Source organism: Bufo gargarizans, chromosome 7 (assembly GCF_014858855.1).
Source record: "Bufo gargarizans isolate SCDJY-AF-19 chromosome 7, ASM1485885v1, whole genome shotgun sequence".
Classification (NCBI taxonomy): Eukaryota; Metazoa; Chordata; class Amphibia; order Anura; family Bufonidae; genus Bufo; species Bufo gargarizans.
This window is the reverse complement of record NC_058086.1, coordinates 99554596-99577407: the sequence shown is the minus strand read 5'-3', so window position 1 is coordinate 99577407 and position 22812 is coordinate 99554596. Positions and strand designations below refer to the sequence as shown.

The window sequence follows — 22812 nt, the reverse complement described above, 5'->3', positions numbered from 1 at the left end:
AACTGGAAGTGCTGCCTCTTCATTCGGTGAATATATATGTTGGAGGACAAGCCAGCCTCTCTGAGGAACATTGCACCCAGTGCACAACGTCTGACTGTGCTGCTGCATCATCTGTGGTATTATATATATATATATATATATATATATATAAAAAAAATTATATAGATCGTGACATGGAAAAATTAAACTCACCAAAAATTGAACATAAAAATGCGATTTAAAGGGGTTCTCTGGGAATTTAGAAAATTTAAATATTACTTTATAATAAATATATTCCCAAATACCTTTCATTAGTTATAATGGCTTGTTTTGTCTAGGGCGCAATCATCAGGAGAAATAAAATGGCCGCCATGCTATTAGTACCGAAAACCTGGGATTATGATCCTGAATACAGCTGATAAGAACTTTAGTTCAATCTCTAGGGAATTTAGTTCATGAGGAGACATGATGTAGAGAGAGGACAGACTGTGGTAATGGAGATTGCATACAAGTGCTCATCAGCCACATTCCCACCCTCTTCTCATGTCTCCTCATCATCTCCATCCCACAGAGATGACAAGTAGAGCAGAGAGGAGGATGAGGCAGCTCTTTAGCTCAGTGTTATGAAGTACGTAACTTGTCTTCCTGTGTGATCAGGACAGCCTTGGTGTTTACTAACAGGACGGCGGCCTTTTTATTTCTCCTAATGATTGCTCTGTAGATAAAACAAACAATTATAAAAAAAATGAAAGGTATTTGGGAATATATTTATCATAAAGTAATATTTAAGTATTTTCATTTTCTTAATTCCCAGAGAACCCCTTTAAACAAACAATAGGTCATTTCCTGATGACACATTCCCTTTATGCGGGACTAGTTGCATTTGATAACTATTCTAAAATAAATGCAGGAACAGCATTAAAGGTGTGCCGAGACAATAGTCTTTCTACATATCCTTCCTCTAGCTTTCAGGAAAACAAACCTTGTGTTCAAGTTTATTATTTATACAGTGTAATCCAATGCAAATAAACTAGAGGGATCACAAGGTGTACCAGGTGACAGGCCTCTCAAACTTACAAGGGACACTGAACAATAAACCCATCCAAAACGTTGGTATATATCCATCTGTTAGCCTCCACAGTTTTATTAGACAATTTTTTAAGTTCACAGCCACCAAAACCGAACATACACGATCAACATGACTGAAAACACAGCAACTGCAGCCAATTTAGCGTAGGTTGAGCGCATGTTCAGGTACTTTGCATCTTGACGGTATTTTTTTGACAGAGTTGAGAGATTGCTGGCCTTTGAATCAAGTGCTGCAAAAGAAGCAGACAATAAAACATTACTTAATGCAGTTAGATAGCTTACAAACATTTTCTGTGCACAGAAAATTGTATTATATGTTACACACTTTTACAACTTACCAATACTCAATTGGGTTATTCTTTACAAGGTCATTATGTACTTCAGTCATATGATAGATGCTTAATATTGACATATGCACCTTCCAGTCTCATTACTTTGAAATGTATTTACTTATCAAAGTGATTCTGAGGATATTTTTCTTGTGACATATTGTATATCATGTTAGTAGTAAGTGTGAGTCGGTATGCTCTACCTTCATTTATAAGGAAAAATAAATCAAAAATTTTAAAAAATTAGCAATTTTCTAAATTAGAATGTCTGCTTTTAAGACGGTGATACCTCACAAAATAGTTAACATTTATTGTTTGTCTAATTTAACTCTGCATAATTTTTAAACATTCTGGGAGTCATTTATCAAACTGGTATACATTACAACTGGCTTACTTGCCCATAGCAACCAGATTCGTCCTTTCATTTTCCAAAATGAAACATGGAATCTGAGTGGTTACTATGAACTAAGCCAGTTCTACTTTACGCCAGTTTGATAAATGACCCCCTTTATTTTTAATGAATTCAATACAGGTTACACTAAATCATTTCAAATAAAATGATATCAGTCTTATCAGCTCCTCCTGCTTTATAACATGCTGCCTGCAGATTAATTTGCATTTTCATGACGACAGGTTACCTTTAGATGTTGATTACCATGATTCTGCAGTTTACAAAAATATTTCTCCTCTTCTGATATGGAAAGCACAGAGGCCCCAACAGACTGACAGCTGGTTTCATTCTACTGAAACCAACTCATTGATCAGATAAAAGCAGTAAAACAAAAAACAAGTCAGGAAGGGGAGGACAAAACAAAAATCCAAAGTAGTACACCACCAGAGCTACCAAGAACACAAACTAAATGAGAAGGAAGACAGAGATACTGGTGATGCAGATATCACCATACTGAATTTATCAGCAACCTGTTTGACAACAGATCAATTCCCACACCAGAGGCAGCATTCCACCATGGACACTTGAAATGCATAGCACATCTCATCCCTGCACTTGATCCCCAAGCAAAGATAGTCCTCCTGCTCGGGAGAGATATCATCAGAGTCCACAAGGTGAGAAGTCTTCCCAACATCAGAGAGTTCAGGATTAGGAGATCTTCACAACCCTCACAGTGGTGCTACGTACCAAATGATCACCATCCTGCAGATCATGCAACAAGGGCAGTACCTGCATCGCACCTTAAAGACACTACCTGGCTCACTGGGTCAGAATTCCTGTACAAACCAGTACCTACCACTTTCGAGTATCACATGTATGAACTACTGGAGCCTAATTCTGATAACGAGATTCGTCCTTAGGTCTCTGTACTTACCACAACAGTTACCAAAAGACATGATGGCTCCAGCCACTTCTACTGATTCTCCACCTGGAGAACGTTACACAGAGCCTTGGCATGCTTGATTCACATAGTTAGATCCTTCAGAGCCACACTATCAGGGTCAGGGAAGTGCAAAGGTTGGCACAACTGCCACAAGACATCCTCTCTGTCCCTCCAAATTCAAAAGAATGTCCCTAAAGACAGTGCCCTCAAGAAGATTGACCCGTTCATAGATTCAAATGGAATGTTGAGGGCTGGAGGACGCATTTCAAGGACGCTTGATCACTGAAGGAGCTCTGCATGCAGCCAGATTCTGAATAATAGGAGCCAAGAGACTTGGCTGTCATATTCACTTGCATGTGTATTATGGGTCGTTCACACGACCGTGTGAAGCCCGTTCTGTGGACCGCAAATTGCAGTCTGCAATGCACGGGCGCCGACTGTGGCCCAACCGAATGGGGATCGTGCGATCCCTCCGTTCTGTAAAAAGATAGAGCATGTTCTATCTTTCTGCAGTGCGGAGGCACAGAACAGTACCCCAGGAAGCACTCAGTGATGAGGAAGGCACACGGAACGGTGCCCGTGTATTGCGGATCCGTAAATACGGGCAGCACACGTTCGTGTGAATAGAGCCATATAGAAGTTGAGTCATTTGATGCATCCAGTTTCATAAATGCCCTCATATCCGCTCCGATAGGGGAACCAACTTTGTTGGAGCTTGAAATGAACTGAACTTTCTCTAAAACCTTGATGTCAACCAGGTAGACGCACCTTTCTGAACAAGGTTGCACATGGACATTTAACCCACCTCACATGGGAGGTGCAAGATCGGTATTGCCCACAGAATTCTTGATTCTTTTTTTCTGCAGTTCAGCACTTCAAGGTTCACACACGAGACTCTCACAACCTTCATGGCTGAGGTAGTAGCCATAGTAAATGCCAGACCACTGGCCACTTCCATATCTAATGATCCAGGGGATCCACTTTTGCTTATTCCTTCCACTCTTCTCACCCAGAAAATGTATGTCACTACAGTTCCTTCTGGTGAGTTTACTGCCAAAGACATGTATAAATCCCAATGGAGGAGGGTTCAAATACTAACAGATCTTTTCTGGGACAAATGGAGAAAGCAGTACATTTCCACTTTACAGACAAGTGACAAATGGCAGGCCAGTAAACCTAACAGAGCCTGGAAATATTGTTCTGGTAAAAGACACCCAAACAGGAAAGAGTGGCCTTTAGGATTGGTTACTGAAGTGTTCCCAAGCCAAGATGGGAAAGTCAAAAAAATAGAGGTCAAGATTCCCAAGCAAGGCGGAAAGCGGTTTCTCAGACCCATTTAAGAACTTATCTTGTTGCTCTCTTTGTTTAAGTTTATATGTGGTATACCTAGATACCAGATGGGGAGTGTCATGTCTTTGCAATCAGTAATATCTGTTTTATTGTGTGCATTGTCATGTTCCCTATTGCAATGTATTACCCCTTGCTAATTACTTTGCAAACAGCCCCATCTACTGTCACAATACAACCAGTTTTATACCCCTTCCTATATCTGTAATTAGCTCCTTCTAAGCTCTCATAGGTTTGGCCTTTACAGCCACCATAGTTTCACATCTGCTCCTGTGTCCTGAACCTTCTTCTAGCAGTAGCCATCTTGTCCTCAAGGAAGCCAGACATGCTGTCTGTATCTCTCCACCATTTAGCTTCATCCTGCTGTTTAACCTCAACCATAGCACAGTCGATGAGTCCTACTTACCATTCTTATCATCCCACAATGGGTTATCTCTGCATCCACTGGCCTTTAGCTGTTCCCATGTTACTACTATGTGCTCAGCTTTCCTCATGGTTAGTTAGCCATCTTGCTCTCATATGCCACATGTGGCCTTTATGTTATTCATCCCCATATGTATTTCAATATGTTTGTATATTACATATGCTCTTGCTATGCTATGTTATTTATACTGTGATATGTACAGTATCTCACAAAAGTGAGTACCCCCTTCACATTTTTGTCAATATTGTATCTTTTCATGGGACAACACTGAAGATACAATGTAAAAGTAGTCAGGGTAAAGCTGGTATAACATTGTAAATTTGGTGTGCCCTCAAAATAACAACATACAGCCATTAATGTCGAAACCACTGGCATCAAAAGTGAGTACACCCCTAAGTGAAAATGGCCAAATTGTGTCCGATTGGTCATTTTCCCTCCCCGGTGTCATGCGAGTCGTTAGTGTTAAAAGGTCTCAGGTGTGAATGTGGTGTTATCACTCTCATACCGGTCAATTGAAGTTCAACATGGCACCTCATGGCAAAGAAATCTCTGAGGATCTAAAAAAATAAAAAATAAAAAATAAACAAAGATGGCCTAGTCTATAAGAAGATAGCCAACACCCTGAAAATGAGCCACAGCACGGTGGCCAAGACCATACAGCAGTTTAACAAGACATGTTTCACCCAGAACAGGCCTTACCATGTACCAAAGAAGTTGAGTGCACATGCCCAGCGTCACATCCAGAGAATGTCTTTTCAAAATAGATGTATGAGTGCTGCCAGCATTTATGCAGAGATTAAAGGGGTGTTTGGTCAGCCTGTCAGTGCTCAGCCCATACGCCACACAGTGCATCAAATTTGTCTGCACGGCTGTCATCCTAGAAGGAAGTCTCTTCTAAAGATGATGCACAAGAAAGCCTGCAAACAGTTTGCTGAAGGCAAGCAGACTAAGGACATGGATTACCATGTCCTGTCGTCTGATGAGACCAAGATAAACTTATTTGGTTCAGATGGTGTCAAGCGTGTGTGGCGACAACCAGGTGAGCAGTACAAAGACAAGTGTGTCTTACCTACAGTCAAGCATGGTGGTGGAACTGTCATGGTTTGGGGCTGCATGAGTGCCGCTGGCTGTGGGGAGCTACAGTTCAATGAGGGAACCATGAATGCCAACAAGTACTAAAGCAGACGTGATCCCCTCCCTTTGGAAATTGGGCCACAGGGCAGTATTCCTACATGATAACGAGCCCAAACACACCTACAAGACGACCAATTCCTTGCTAAAGAAACTGAGGGTAAAGGTGCTAGACTGGCCAAGCATGTCTCCCGTCCTAAACCCTATTGAGCAAAACGGAAGGTGGAGGAGCGCAAGGTCTCCAACATTCCCCAGCTCCGTGATGTCGTCATCGATGAGTGGAAGTGGATTGTGAAGCTCTAGTGAACTCTATGCCCAAGAGAGTTAAGGCAGTGCTGGAAAATAATGGTGGCCACAGAAAACATTGACAGTTTGGGCACAATTTGGCCATTTTCACTTAGGGGTGTACTCACTTTTGTTGCCGGAGGTTTAGACATTAATGGCTGTGGTTTGAGTTATTTTGAGGGCACGCTAAATTTACACCGTTATACAAGCTGTAAACTGACTTTACATTGTATCAAAGGGTCAGATCTTCAGTGTTGTCGAATAAAAAGATATAATAAAATATTTACAAAAATGTGAGGGGTGTACTTACTTTTGTGAGATACTGTATACATTTGCCTCATTGCTATTTTCTTTCTTTCTTTAGTTTTATAGTGATCCTTTCAATAAAAGCTGTAAAGGAACCCCAGCGTCTACCTCAGTGCATTGTTAGGAAAGAGTTTAGCTGCCTGTCAACTCATTCTAATGTCAATATGTGAGGGTGGCAGAACACCTAATATCACTATTAAACCCTCAGATAAGGAAGGGGGGGGGGGGTCTATAGCGGTATTGGACAGTGGACGCTGATCAACAGATTATGTGAATGTTATCAGATACAAATGGTGGGACATAGGCAACATGGTGGCACCTAGCATGTTTCCCAAAAACACAAGAAGTAATAACAATACATGGCTAGATACCACAGGTGGCTAGGCATGCGGTAACGCATGGTGTGGATTGTGTAAATATATGCGAAAAACTAAAGCAATCCAATCCACAAGCAATAAATATTTGGTATAAAAACATTAATTAATTCTTCATCTACTCATGTCATATATTGCATACAGTGTCAAGTATGCTCCATTCAATATGTGGGATGAACAGTCAGACAACTACGTAAATGCATAGGGAAACACCTCTGGGACATTTCAAATCCAGGCAATAGACATACATCAGCTGCTTCCTCAGCATTTCATCCAAGTCCATGCGAGTAATACAGAATCAAATTGATGAGAATAAAAAAAGTGGAAACATCTGACTGGAATTTGGACTGGGAGCACAAGGTCAGAAATAGGGAATGCTACTGGATCTGGAAGCTCAACACCAGATTTCCAGAAGTCACGAACCTGCGTATACACCTCATGTATTTCTATAAAAAATGTAGAATCTTTAAGTTGACTCCACACATGCAATTGCCCTTAATTGCACTTGCCTTGTTGTCATGTGCCAATGAGGGAGATCACCTGGGCACGCCAACAACATCCCTCATGGGATGAGATACCGCATGATGTTTATTCATACAATTGTCCTTAGCAACCAGTCATGTATGAGAAACAAAGTTTTCTTATTTGTCCTGTTGTCATTAGGGAGATCTACAAGATTTTATTAATCTAAACATGCAAACACTACCCCCCCCCCCTGTGAGAAGAGATGATACATGATTTTCATATATGTAATTGCCCTTAGCAACCAGACATGTACTAGAAATGAGGTTTTCCAGTTGCCTTGTCATGTGCTAATTAGGGAGCCAATTATGGCCCCCTGTAGGAGGAGACACCACATGACTTTCCTGTATATAGGTATATTCACATTGTATAGTGGATAAGCCATGAGGAAGGATGATGTGTTTCATTGGAAACTAGTAGCTGATGATGTTTTTATGCGCTTTAAATAAAGATTTGGGACCAGATTTATCATGACTCTGACAGCTCACTCCACTTTCACATATGGCTAAAGTCAGTTTTAGCCAAGTCAGATTTATGATCAGCCCTTTAAGACTGTAATAAATGTGGTTTAACGGTAGCAGTTTATCCGTCAGTAAGCAGCTTTACAAAAGTCGCACATCTTTACGAAAAAGTCGCACGTTTTCATGAAAAAGTCGCATGTTCTATTAAAAAGTCTCATAAGATAAGCATGGTCCTCACTGGAGTGAAACTGCGACTTTTTTGCGACTTTTTAAATAGTCCCAATAGTAAATCTGTCTAGAATGAGTCATTTACATAAGAAAACACGCCCACTTTCAGAAAACTGGCGAGCATAGTGCAGAGCAGAAAAAAAGTCGCAAATTTGTGCGCAGATTATTCTGACCTGAGCTAATGATAAATCTGGCCCTTAGAGTTTTTAACCACAGGTGCCAGAAAATTTCTCCAGGATTCAGAGCATAAAGGGTGGACTGAACAGACACACCCAAGCTTTGGTTACTCTAGAGCAGTGTTTCCCAACCAGTGTGCCTCCAGCTGTTGCAAAACTACAACTCCCAGCATGCCTGGACAGCCTTTGGCTGTGCGGGCATGCTGGGAGTTGTAGTTTTGCAACAGCTGGAGGCACACTGGTTGGGAAACACTGCTCTAGAGAAGGGATCAGCAACCTTCGACACTTGATCTGCTGTTAGACTACAACTCCCAGCATGCAAACAAGCTGTTCTTCTAACTCCCATAGGTGCATGACGCATTCTGGGAGTTGTAGTTTCCAAACAGCGGAGTGCCGGAGGTTGCTGATCTCTGCTCTAGAGCAAGATCCAAGAGGTGCAGTGCTGCTGTAAAAGGGTGAGCAAATACTCATCTATTTATTTTTTTAAGTTTACAAAACCACCTTTCTTGAGGAATGTAGTGAGCCTTTGACACTTGGCTGTGAAAATGAAAAATTACATTTTTTTTTTCAAATAAAATTAGGTTTTAGCTCTAAATATTTTATTTTCACAGGGGTTAACATGAGAAAAATCAACCCACAAATTGTTAACCATTTTATCCTGAATACTGGAACACCCCATATATGGCTGTAAACTGCTGTGTAGGCACAGAGCAAGGCTAAGAAGGGAATCTGGCTTTTGGAGGGTAGGATTTTGCTGGAATAATTTTTGGCGAAGTGCTGCATTTGAAGAGATCCTGCGCTACCGCTATAGTGTAAACCCCCAAATAGTAGCGCCATTTTGGAAACGAATTAACCTAGGAGTATGGTGGCTGGCTTTACACCACAGATGTTTCATAAAATGTTTTAAAATTGAAACATGAATAGAAAAATTACATTGTATTTCAATTATACATAGTATTTCAATTATACATAGTCAAGTCACATTATTATGACTAAAAGCTAATATCCAGAGTAACTACCATGTGCAACATGGTCCACAGCTGGGAGTGACACCCTAAGGTCCTGGTAGGTTGTTGCAGGTATCTGGAGCCATCTTGACAGCAGTGCATCCCATAGCTGCAGGAGGGTACATATGTCATCCATAGAGTGAACACAGCAATTAAGGTGGTCCCACATATGCTCAATTGGGTTAAATCTGGGGTATTAGGGGGCCACGGTAGTACGGCGCTGCCGTATGCGCTGCCAATATCAAGAGTAGGAAGTAGTTATAACAATGTGACTGTGTATGTAGTTTTATCCTCAAAATGTTTCATTTTCACAAGTGGTAATAGGAGAAAAAGCACCTCAAATTTTGTTAAATCATTGTTCTCGAGTACAACTATATCCCTATATCAAGAAAAGGCTGGGCACTCACTACTATCTGGAGAAAGTGGTACTTTATTATAAGGATATTTGGATAAAATCAATAACCATAAACAGTGAAACAGATAAAAACACAATAATGAATTTCAAATAAATCACCCTAAAAGAACTCACTGAAGAGAAAAGATAATATTAAAAATAAGAATGTTATGAAGATTTCCTATCATATTGAGACTATATATAAGGATGCACAATATAGTTTTAATTTATGTAATAACAGTTACAAATATCCAATATCTCCTATTTATACAATTTTGTAATTTTTATTGGTACAAGTTTTTTTTTATAAAATAATAATGTTTTGACAAATATAAAGTGTTTTAGGTTTTATACCTTACCGTGTATTATCTATACTTTATCTTTTCTTAGTAAGCATTTACATTGTATTTGTGCTGTTTTTACTGAAAACGCAGTGGAAACACATCAATACCGCAGATGCCTTTTTTAGTGGATTACCTTATAAACAACCCGTTAACTATGCTGGATAGAAAATGTAATAAGAAAATGTTTGTTTATGGGTGGAATGTGAAAGAAATAAGAAATATAAAAAGGATGTCTGATCCAGGTTTAATCCATCCCACTGTTTGATCTAGGCTTGATCCATCCCACAATTTGGAAATCTTATTTCCTCTATATAAGCACATGAATATGGAGGACAGTTTAACCACTGAGGAAGGGGCCGAAACGCGTTTGGTTTGGATCCTCCTTTACAACACAAAGACAACCGTAATCCACGGCGACTATTTTAAAACTTATGGTATAAAGTTCGCAACTATACCCAAGTTCGTGACATCCTATGAAACGGAACTACGTCCGGATAAAGTAGATAATCGAGACATCTTTGACATCACAGCAAAAAACAACATTTTCGATATATTATATGCCTCTGGTAAAACATTCGACACTCATGTGAGTAAGCAGGAGCGGGGGGCCTGGTGCAACTACCACACGGGACGCCGCGGTCTACACACCGGATTTCGCCCGAGATCAGACCTGGCTTGTGAGTAAAACACACCGTATAGAGCAGTGATGCCTAACCTATGGCCCACGGGCCAAATGCGGCCCGCGAAGCCGTGTCATGCGGCCCGCACAGTAACAAGACTATCAGTGCAGGACACGCTGAGAACGGCAATTGTGCCTGCAATCTCCCCGCCCAGCGCCGCCTCCTAGCTAATTTATTCACTGCACTTGCCTCTGTGAAATTGAAGAGAAGCTCCGTAATCTCGCAGAGGCGCACTGGCAGAGTCATCGAAGTGCGCATGCACCGTCTTCCTGGCCTCTGCCAGTGCGCCTGTGCAAGATTACGGCGCTTCTCTTCAATTATACAGAGGCAAACGCACTTAATAAATTAGCTCGGAAGCGGCTCTGGGTGGGAAAGATATCTGTGGATGACACTGAGGAGGGATATCTGTGGATGACACTGAGGGGGACCTAGGGAGGGGTGTTTGGGTGGGAGCTCTGGAAGGGTTGGGAGGTCCGATAGGTATGTGGGAGTGGGAAATCCGGGAGGGGGGAGCCATAATTTTTTTTGCTATGGGGCCCAGTCATTTCTAGCTACGCCCCTGATTGGTAAGACTGGGCGGGCACTGGAGCGATAGGGCACTCTGCTTTAGGAGAAGCCGGCGGGAGATGAAAGGAGTAGGGGCCAAGTCCTGGTGGTGTCGGGCACACGGCGCAAGCATGGCGGTGGAGGATCTGACTGAAGCCTAAAGACCAGACATCAAGGTTGACCTGCAGAAGAAGGTGACAGCGCAGTATGTCATGTATACATGTGTGTAATGTATGTAGTGCAGTTTGTGATCATCACATACTGCACTACATACATTACACACATGTATACATCACATGCCCCCTCACAGTAATAATGCCAAGATATGTTCCCTCTTCACAGTAGTTATGCCAAGATATGTGCCCTCCTCACAGTAAAGCCAGATAGGTGCCCCCTCACAGTAGTTATGCCCAGATATGTGCCCCCTCACAGTAGTTATGCCCAGATATGTGCCCCCTCACAGTAGTTATGCCCAGATATGTGCCCCCTCACAGTAGTTATGCCCAGATATGTGCCCCCTCACAGTAGTTATGCCCAGATATGTGCCCCCTCACAGTAGTTATGCCCAGATATGTGCCCCCTCACAGTAGTTATGCCCAGATATGTGCCCCCTCACAGTAGTTATGCCCAGATATGTGCCCCCTCACAGTAGTTATGCCCAGATATGTGCCCCCTCACAGTAGTTATGCCCTGATATGTTCCCTCTTCACAGTAGTTAAGCCCGATATGTGCCCTCTACTTAGTAATGCTCACACATGCCCCTTCACAGCGTTTGCATTTCTTTCTGGCAAAGCTACCTGGTTCCGTCCCGCAAAATTTATACCAAGTCTAGGGCGGCCCTCAGACGAAAAATGGTTGGGTACCACTGGTATAGAGGATAACTAAAACGATTTTCTTGGTTGTGGAGTCGATTGTCTATTTCGATTTTTTAAGTCTATTCAAGTTTGATCCGAATATCTTAATCAAATATCTAAATCGAATTGTACGGTTCTAAGACTATGGTCATGAGAATACTTGAACATTGAGGAAACTGATTTTTGTGCGAAAATTGTGAAAACGCACAGATATTTTATGTGATAAATAATTATATTGTGATTACCATATCGATGGTTATACTGCAGTGAAAATATACGGTAAGTGATCAGTTTAAAACTTAACATTTAATACACATAATATAGAAAATTTGGTCCCAGTGAGAACAGATTTAAGACTGATGCTCCCAATAGTTCCTCATATATATTTTTCAAGTTCTACTGCAGTGGATTGTCCCATTTTAAGTCTGGCCATACTATTCATGTATTTATCCATTTATGCAATTATTTTATAACTCATGAGTGTGTTTTTATCTATTTCACTGTTTATGGTTATTGATTTTATCCGAATATCCTTATAATAAAGTACCACTTTCTCCAGATAGTAGTGAGTGTCCAGCCCTTTTCTTGATATATAGCACATTTTTATAGATTGAGTGAATCTGTTGGCTGAGAGCACCCATCCTGGAGACCTGACGCAGTAGTGCTACCTGTATACATTTTTCATCCAATTCTGTATATCCTCTATGTGGTCAAATACTGCTGTTTGGGCACAATGCGGGGTTTTGAAGAGAACGAACACCATATGCATTTGATGCCTAGTTTGGTAATTTATACAGCACTGGCCGACAAATGAAGAGGCTTTGATGTAAAAAAGAAAAAAAAGAAAACGAGCAAGAAGTGAACCTATTTTAGAAATCACATCCTTCACAGAATTTACAAAAGGAATGTGGTGAGCATTTTGAACCCACAGGTGTTTTGCAAAAATAATACGCAGCAGCAGTGAAAATTGCAGTTTTTCCACAGATATGCTATTTCAATAGCCAATATGTTGTGCTTCGCACATGACAGTGTGTAAAGTAAGCCCTATTATTATTATTATTATTATTATTATTATTATTATTATTATTATTATGCTGTGCTTTCTGGTTTAAGAAACACCCTACATGTGGCCCTAATCCTTTGCCCAATATAGTGATTTACATGGCTTGTGCCGACAACTGTTGCGGCTCTGGGCCGAAATAATAAATGGAACGCTCGAGAAGTGGCCAAATTTCGGAAATTACTCCATGGAGTGAGCATTCTAACACATCAGGTATTTTGCAGAACTTAATGAACAGCGGCAGCTCTCCCAGGTCACACTAACGCCGATTGGCGTCATCTCGCGTGAGCTGAGATTTCCTGTGAACGCGCGCACACAGGAGCACGCGTTCACAGGAACGGAAGGTAAGCGAGTGGATCTCCAGCCTGCCAGCGGCGATCATTCACACCATATACACTCCCTGATCACCCCCCCTGTAAGGCTCCATTCAGACATTTTTTTGGCACAAGTTAGCGGAAATATATATATATATTTTTTCTTACAAAGTCTCATATTCCACTAACTTGTGTCAAAAAATAAAATCTCACATGAACTCACCATACCCCTCACGGAATCCAAATGTGTACATTTTTTGAGACATTTATATTCCAGACTTCTTCTCACGTTTTAGGGCCCCTAAAATGCCAGGGCAGTATAAATACCCCACATGTGACCCCATTTCGGAAAGAAGACACCCCAAGGTATTCCGTGAGGGGCATATTGAGTCCATGAAAGATTGACATTTTTGTCCCAAGTTAGCGAAAGGGAGACTTTGTAAGAAAAAAAATAAAAATAATTCCGCTAACTTGTGCAACTTGTGCCCAAAAAAAAAAAAAATTCTATGAACTCGCCATGCCCCTCATTGAATACCTTGGGGTGTCTTCTTTACAAAATGGGGTCACATGTGGGGTATTTATACTGCCCTGGCATTTTAGGGGCCCGAAATCGTGAGAAGAAGTCTGGGATCCAAATGTCAAAAAATGCCCTCCTAAAAGGAATTTGGGCCCCTTTGCGCATCTAGGCTGCAAAAAAGTGTCACACATGTGGTATCGCCGTACTCAGGAGAAGTTGGGCAATGTGTTTTGGGGTGTCATTTTACATATACCCATGCTGGGTGAGATAAATATCTTGGTCAAATGCCAACTTTGAATAAAAAAATGGGAAAAGTTGTCTTTTGCAGAAATATTTCTCTCACCCAGCATGGGTATATGTAAAATGACACCCCAAAACACATTGCCCAACTTCTCCTGAGTACGGCGATACCAGATGTGTGACACTTTGCAGCCTAGGTGGGCAAAGGGGCACACATTCCAAAGAGCACCTTTAGGATTTCACCGGCCATTTTTTACAGATTTTGATTTCAAACTACTTACCACACATTTGGGCCCCTAGAATGCCAGGGCAGTATAACTATCCCACAAGTGACCCCATTTTGGAAAGAAGACACCCCAAGGTATTCCGTGAGGGGTATGGCGAGTTCCTAGAATTTTTTATTTTTTGTCCCAAGTTAGCAGAAACTGATGATTTTTTTATTTTATTTCTTACAAAGTCTCATATTCCACTAACTTGTGACAAAAAATAAAAAATTCGATAAACTCACCATACCCCTCAAAAAATACCTTAGGGTGTCTTCTTTCCAAAATGGGGTCACTTGTGGGGTAGTTATGCAGCCCTGGCATTCTAGGGGCCCAAATGTGTGGTAAGTAGTTTGAAATCAAAATGTGTAAAAAATGGCCGGTGAAATCCTAAAGGTGCTCTTTGGAATGTGGGCCCATTTGCCCACCTAGGCTGCAAAAAAGTGTCACACATCTGGTATCGCCGTACTCAGGAGAAGTTGGGCAATGTGTTTTGGGGTGTCATTTTACATATACCCATGCTGGGTGAGATAAATATCTTGTCAAAAAACAACTTTTCCCATTTTTTTTTATACAAAGTTGGTATTTGACCAAGATATTTCTCTCACCCAGCATGGGTATATGTAAAATAATACCCCAAAACACATTTCCCAACTTCTCCTGAGTACGGCGATACCACATGTGTGACACTTTTTTGCAGCCTAGCTGGGCAATGGGGCACACATTCCAAAGAGCACCTTTCGGATTTCACCGGTCATTTTTTACAGATTTTGATTTCAAACTTCTTCTCACGCATCTGGGCCCCTAAAATGCCAGGGCAGTATAACTACCCCACAAGTGACCCCATTTTGGAAAGAAGACACCCCAAGGTATTTTGTGATGGGCATAGTGAGTTCATGGAAGTTTTTGTTTTTTGTCACAAGTTAGTGGAATATGAGATTTTGTAAGGAAAAAATAAAATAAAAAATAATCATTTTCCGCTAACTTGTGACAAAAAATAAAAAGTTCTATGAACTCACTATGCCCATCAGCGAATACCTTAGGGTGTCTACTTTCCGAAATGGGGTCATTTGTGGGGGGTTTCTACTGTCTGGACATTGTAGAACCTCTGGAAACATGACAGGTGCTCAGAAAGTCAGAGCTGCTTCAAAAAGCGGAAATTCACATTTTTGTACCATAGTTTGTAAACGCTATAACTTTTACTCAAACCAATTTTTTTTACCCAAACATTTTTCAAAGACATGTTGAACAATAAATTTAGCAAAAAATGAATATCTGGATGTAGTTTTTTTTTGAAAATTTTACAACTGAAAGCCTATTAAACTATTGATATCCTCCTTTTGGGAGGTGAACTTCCCCTCTGCTGACATCAATATAGTATGGGACGCCCTGAAAGCATATCTGAGGGGGGTGTTTATAAGCGAGATTGCTGCAGCAAAGAGAACATTTAAGAAAAAAGAGGAGGAACTGGTCAAGGTTGCTGCAGACACAAGTGAACGATTTACCAGCCAACCTTCCGAGTATAACAGGGAAGAGATGCAGAAGGCCAGTTGTTCTTTGGAGAAATATATAATAGAGAAAGCAAACCATAGAGTATTCTTTAAGGGTTTAAAATATTTTTCGGAGTCCGGACGCCCTGGTAAGCTTCTAGCCAGGATAATTACACAACAAGATAAGAAAAATCAATCTATTGTCTCGATTCGTAACACAGTGGGGGAAATTATAAACAGACCCAGAAGGAATTAGAGATGCCTTTTTAAAATATTTCTCTCATATATATAGCTCCTCTCCTGGCTTGTCATCTGATCTGGCGACGCAGTTCTTGAAGAAGATTCCACTTCCTACTTTAAGTGAAGCCCAAATAGAGTATCTGGAAGAGGAGTTGTCTCTTTCGGAGCTCCAGGAGGCCTTGGGGTCTATCTCGGGGAACTCGTCGCCAGGGATGGATGGCCTTCCATACGAGGTTTACCGCAAATACAGTGATGTGATTCTCCCTCAGCTACTAGAGGTTTTTTCCCAAGCAATACAGGGAGGGGGTTTACCCTACTCTATGATGGAAGCTCTTATTGTTCTAATTCCCAAAAAGGATAAAGACCCTATAGAAATGAGTTCCTATAGACCAATTTCTTTACTAAATACTGACGCTAAGCTACTATCAAAAGTTTTGGCTAGGAGGCTTTCGCGGGTTATGCCCACTATTATCCACCCAGATCAAAACAGCTTTATGCCAAAGAGAGGCACCCATCATAATTTGCATAGGTTATTTATGAATATTCAATCACCGGGGTGCGGCTCCCGCTCCATCCTGTCGCTGGATGCTACTAAAGCCTTCGACAGGGTGGAGTGGATTTTTCTCTGGGAGGTGATGAAAAAAATGGGATTTGGTCCGAGATTTATGTCAATGGTGCAGTTACTATATGGCTCTCCAGTTGCCAGGATTAGGATCAATGATACGATCTCTGAGAGTTTTCCCCTAGGAAGAGGTACCCGTCAAGGATGTCCTCTTTCCCCCCTCTTGTTTAACATTTATATTGAACCCTTAGCAGTTAGCATTAGGCAAGACTTGCAGGTGTCCGGCTTTGGTGTAATGGGAAAGCATGATCGTGTATCCCTCTATGCAGATGACATCTTGGTTTTTGTCCATCAAACAGAAACCACTCTCCCTCGGATAATGGATTTGGTGGGTTCTTTTTCTGCTCCGTCTGGTTTGCAGATTAATTGGGAGAAGACTGTTCTCCTCCCTATAGATGAGCTGCGAGGCGACTGGGACAACCAGCTAACAATTTCCGATTCAATAAAATACCTGGGGATTTTAGTCTCTGCCGAACCTCAGGAATTCTTACAACTCAATTTGATTCCCCTTTTGAAAAAGCTGAGGCTAAAAATTAAGATATGGCAAAAAATCCTGCCCGCAAGAGCGGATAGAATCTCTCTAATAAAAATGGTAGTGCTGCCCCAGGTTCTTTATGTCCTGCGCAACTCGCCTGTATGGATCACGGACAAGTATTTTAGATTGATAGAGCGGATGATTAATGATCTATTATGGGGGAGGAAGCGCGTGAGACTGAAGGCACTCTATTTTTCTATGCCCTACAATCAGGGAGGTCTCAACCTCCCTTATTTTAAGGGCTATTTTGTGGCCTCTCAACTTTGTTTTTTTAATGATTGGGAAAGTAGCCATTTCTGCAACAGAGTGGTGACTCAGGTTTTTCGGATTTTTTTACTGTATTGGAGTCTGATTATTTAGCAAACCCACAGACTGGGTATACACTTTTTTGCAGAATGGCTATAAAGACGTGGTTAGTTATAAGGAGCTGGTGTGGAGTCAAGGAAAACTTATTTGTACTCCACTGTGGCATAACTCAAAGCTCTTGGAGTTAGGGGACTTGCGTTGTTGCCAGTATTGGAGGACTAAGAATGTTCAGTACTTATATCAGGTGGTCAGCGGCGGACAAATCCTGTCTCTGACGGAGCTAAGGCAAAGATCAAACCTGGGGCGAGGTGGCTTGGTATGCATACTTTCAATTGAGGTCAGCACTTTCTACTACTTTGAATAGTCACCTTTTTTCTATAGATACTCCGCAATTTTTACATGATTTATTCTGTAAAAAAACTGTCACGAGAATTAAAATATCACATTGTTATAGACACTTAATGAAAGAATTTTTTTTGGGTGTTCTTTCTCCAGGACAAAGATCCTGGTCTTCTGTACTTTTAGATATGGGTCCCCCAGATTGGGAGAATATAGGGGAAAGTTTAAAATCCGTTTCACATAACTTTAATCACACTGTTGTACAATTTAATATTTTGCACAAAATATATGTGACACCTAGGTGGTTATATAGGAGAGGACTTAGAGCCTCCTCTGACTGCCCACGCTGTGGCAATTCCGAGGCAGATCATTTACATCTGTTTTGGGATTGCCCAATGGTGAGCAGCTATTGGAGATCGGTCCAAATTAATTTGGCTCGTAAACTCAATATTGATGTCCCTTTGTCCCCCAGGATATGGGTCCTGGGAGATTTATCAGAGGTTAACTACCAGCCTATAAAACGCCAACTATTGATCAAGGTAATGTTTTTGGCCAGGCTTCTCATTTCTAGATCATGGTTTTGCTCTTCTGCTCCAGACTGCAACCACTGGTTAAGCTTGGTCGAGAAAGTGAAAAGTTACGAGAGGATTTTGTATAAACAAAGAGGATCCTATCTAAAGTGGGGCAAATTGTGGGCAGACTGGGACAAGCCTAAATAATTAATTTGGGTTGTTTTTTTTTTTGTTTTGTTTTTTTCCCCTGCAAGGTGGGGGGGGGGGGGGGTTTTGTGGGGTGGGCTGGGGATGATCCTATTAGTCCGGCCCCTTCTATATGAATCATAAATAGTTAAGGAGGTGAAGCTGTATTTGGGTACTGGAGTATCTCTAGGAATGCTGGGGGATGGCGGTACCTTCCGGCATTAAACTATGATTTTTAATCGAACCACATTACCGTGCCGGTTATGGGTGGGGACCCGGAGCCCGGGATATTGGGCAGCCCGGCGACTGGGTGTGCCCTGGGACGCGGCTCTCTCTGTCAGACATGTGGCTCGACTTCAGGCAGTGATATGACACACGTTGTATGGGCACCAAGAGGTGTTTTCTCAGCGGGACAGAGCCGGTTTTAGGTAGTGCTCATGTTTACATCTTCCCTAAATGCCGGTGATCACCGAGTGATACTCAAGTTGAGTCCCTTTATATGCGAGACACTAAGGTGGATATATGTGTGGTACGGTTAAGGCGGGCATTAAACTCTTAAACTAACTATATGGGGATGAGGCAGCAAAATATGTAAGAGTTTTCTTTTCCACTGCGAAAGAAGACTGCTGGACCCCCAAACTTGTTTCATAAAATGCTTGCGATCAAAGATTGCAGTAGGCCCGCTACGTACGGTCAATGTGAGTATCGGATGAATGGTGATATGGCTGCCAATCCTGTCAATTTCTTGCCCATGATCGGGGGAGAGAGCGCGGGGCACGCGCTCGCTCCCCGGAGGCCGCCCGGGCTGCGGGCCCCTTACCTTTTTTTTCCCCTGCATAGACAACAACATGTCAAGTGGGATGTTTTGTGTGTTTGTTTTGCCGTATTAGGCTGTGGATGACGGACGTATCCCGCATTTCCCCCAGCAAGTGAGATCTCCATTTGTATTCTTGATGTCTCCATAAGTATGGATACTTGTATGAAATTGTTCTTAATCATGTTGCAAATTACAAATTTTACGGACTGTAGGATTTTATAATTGTAATATGGATATGAATTTTTGTATTATAAACTAATAAAATATTAAAAAAAAAAAAGAAAGTGAAAAATTTCATTTTTTTTGCAAAAAAAATCTTAAAATTTCGATTAATAACAAAAAAGTAAAAATGTCAGCAGCAATGAAATACCACCACATGAAAGCTCTATTAGTGAGAAGAAAAGGAGGTAAAATTCATTTGGGTGGTAAGTTGCATGACCGAACAATAAACCGCTAAAGTTGTGGAGTGCCGATTTGTAAAAAAAGGGCCTGGTCACTAGGGGTGTATAAACCTGTGGTCCTTAAGTGGTTAAAGTTTTGTAGAAAACATTGTAATATTACAATAACAATCCTCTTTACCCACCCACTCCCTCCCTCCCATCCCTTCATCAGTCCTGCAACCATTTAAAGTCCAGAATTATCTCCATGGTGAATCTTGTAATACCATACATCAGTTACATGCCCTCTTCTGCAGGTCTCATGCGACCGCGGGCCTCTAATTCGTCATTATCAGACCTCAGAATCGCATTTCACACACCAGTCATATAGTTAACATCCATACCTCCCAGCTTGCAGTGATTGATTTGGCTTACAATAGTATTGGTTCACTTTTACCATTATACTCTTAAATATTGTTGTAGTATTTTAACCATGAGAACCATATTATCTCAAACTTTTTAATCGATCCTCTCTTCTGATAGACATATCTTTCTAACCTTATAAAAGTATGCACTCTATTTACTAGCTCTTGCAGTGTTGGCGGCTGTGGGTCAATCCAGTGTTGTGCAATACTTTTTCTAGCTTGGTATAAAAAACGCATAATGGCAGTTTTTTTCTTCGCCATTCCTGGCAGTTCCTTGACACATCCTAAAACACACCTTAGTGCTGTAACATCTATATTTGTTTGAAACACAGTATTTATCAATTCCACAATTTCTATCCAGTATCTCCTAAGTTTTGGACAGTTCCACATTAGGTGAATTAGGTCTGCATTATGCCGATTACATCTTGGGCAACAGTCATCAGTTCTGTATCCCATCTTTTTTAACCCTGTGCATCAAGTACAATTGTGACACCCTCTGCGCTTCACTCACCACTATTGTTAGAAAATTCTGCATTACTTCATCCCATAAGTCCTCAGTCAGATCTCCAATATCAGACTTCCATTTTCCATACAATCCTAATGGCCTATTTTTGTGTTGCATTTCCATAAGAGTTTTGTAGTGGAGGGATATCACCCCATTTGTGCTCCCCTGTGTTGTGGTCTATAATACTATGTTTTGGTGCCTGAACTAGGGATCGACCGATATTGATTTTTTAGGGCCGATACCGATAATTTGTGAACTTTCAGGCCGATAGCCGATAATTTATACCTATATTCTGGGAATTTTCATTTTTGAAAAAAAAAATTAAAATTCCCACAAATCTGCTGAAAATTAATGTTTATTGCTAATGTGTATTTTTTTTTTTTTTGTAAATCTTTCTTTTTCATTTATATTTAATATTTTGGTGTTTTTATTTTTATTCCTTTTCTTTTTTTTTAACTAACTTTTAGACCCCTTAGGGACTAGAACCCTAGTCCTATTCACCCTGATAGAGATCTATCAGGGTGAATAGGAGCTCACACTGTCCCTGCTGCCCTGTGCTTTGTGCACACAGCAGCATGGAGCTTACCATGACAGCCAGGGCTTCAATAGCGTCCTGGCTGCCATGGTAACCGATCGGAGCCCCAGCATTACACTGCTGGGGCTCCGATCGGAGGAGCAGGGGAGAGGGAATCCTGTGGGGGGCGCACTGCGACTGGGGGGAGAGGGGGGCGCACCACTGCTTAATACTGGGGGGGGGAGGGGGGGCGCACTGCGCCACCAATGCTTAATACTGGGGGGGCTTGGGGGGGAGGCGCACTGCGCCACCAATGCCTAATAGTGGGGGGGAGGGGGGGCGCACTGCGCCACCAATGTCTGATACTGGGGGGCTTGGGGGGGCGCACTGCGCCACCAATGAAGCTTAATCTCTAATTTATTCATATACAGGAGGCGGGAGCTGGCTGCAGGATCACATAGCCGGCTCCCGACCTCTATGAGCTGTAGCTGCGATCCGCGGAACCTGAGGAGTTAACTACCGCAGATCGCAGCTACAGCTCATAGAGGTCGGGAGCCGGCTATGTGATCCTGCAGCTCCCGCCTCCTGTATATGAATTAATGTGAGATTAAGCTTCATTGGTGGCACAGTGGCCATAGCTCCTCCCCTCCTCTTGTCCCCTGTCCTCCCATTGGCTGGAGCGGCAGCAGCAGCACAGGGGGAGGAGACACTGCTCCTTCTCCCCTGTGCTGCTGCTGAGGGAACACTGAGAGCGCTGTCAGCAGCGCGATCTGTGTTCCCAGGACGTTATCGGAATATCGGCAAAATAAATGCCGATACCGATAACGTTCAAAATCCTGAATATCGGCCGATAATATCGGTAAATCCGATAATCGGTCGATCCCTAGCCTGAACAATACTTTGTTTTTCTTGTGATTCTATTGCATGTCTGAGCTGTAAATATAAATAAAAAGAATTTATGTGGTATATTAAATTCTTGTTGTAGTTGTACAAATTCTTTTAGGGTATTATTAGAAAATAAATGAGCCATCCTATTAAGACCATATAGCTCCCACATCTTCATTTCTGGTACTTTGCCTATTTCTTTATACATATAGTTTTGCCATATTGGTGTATATAATGTATATCCAGTTATTTTAGCCATGGACCTAGATTTCCACCATATTTTGTGTATCACACCAAGTATCTGGTATTGCGTACTTCTATTATAGAAGGTACCAGCCTCGAAGGCTGATAGTAGACATTGTTTTCACAATCCTCCCCGTCTTGTTTAGGTTTTCACTGTCTCCCCAGCCCCTGATATATTTTGTAGTTGGGCCGCGACATAATATACCCATGGGTCTGGTAAAGCTAATCCCCCATGTGTTTTAGGTCTGTAAGTCCTCGTTTCCATATTGTCATGCATTTTCATAAGTGTACAGTCTTATCTGAAAATATTATAGTTTAAATGTCAATGCTCATTGCCTTTAAGAGTAGAGACAAATTGAACCAGAGTCTAATATTTCTCTATAGGATTGAAACAGGCCGAGATGAGGTTATGCCGAGTTCAGTTTGGGTAAAATGTTTGCAGTATATTGTCTCTTAAAATTATTATGAGCAGATGTGGTATATCTGTTAATGCTATGATGGGTCCTACAGACATGCATCTGTGAGAGAGAACCATTTGAATAGCAATGTATTATTTTACTTCATTACAAAGTCATTAGGGAAGTCTATTTTATAGGAAGAATTGGGTGTGTG

The 22812-nt window shown here is 41.5% G+C and overlaps 1 protein-coding gene across 1 annotated transcript in view; it reads right to left on the bottom strand.

Annotated features, from left to right (window-relative positions):
- Positions 1–356: 356 nt before the first annotated feature.
- SEC22B (SEC22 homolog B, vesicle trafficking protein) overlaps positions 357–22812 on the bottom strand; it is a 106851-nt gene continuing 84395 nt past the window's right edge. The window contains exon 5 of the mRNA XM_044301471.1: positions 357–1298. Coding sequence (XP_044157406.1) covers positions 1144–1298 — 155 coding nt within the window. The 3' untranslated portion in view covers positions 357–1143. The remainder of the gene's footprint in view (positions 1299–22812) is intronic.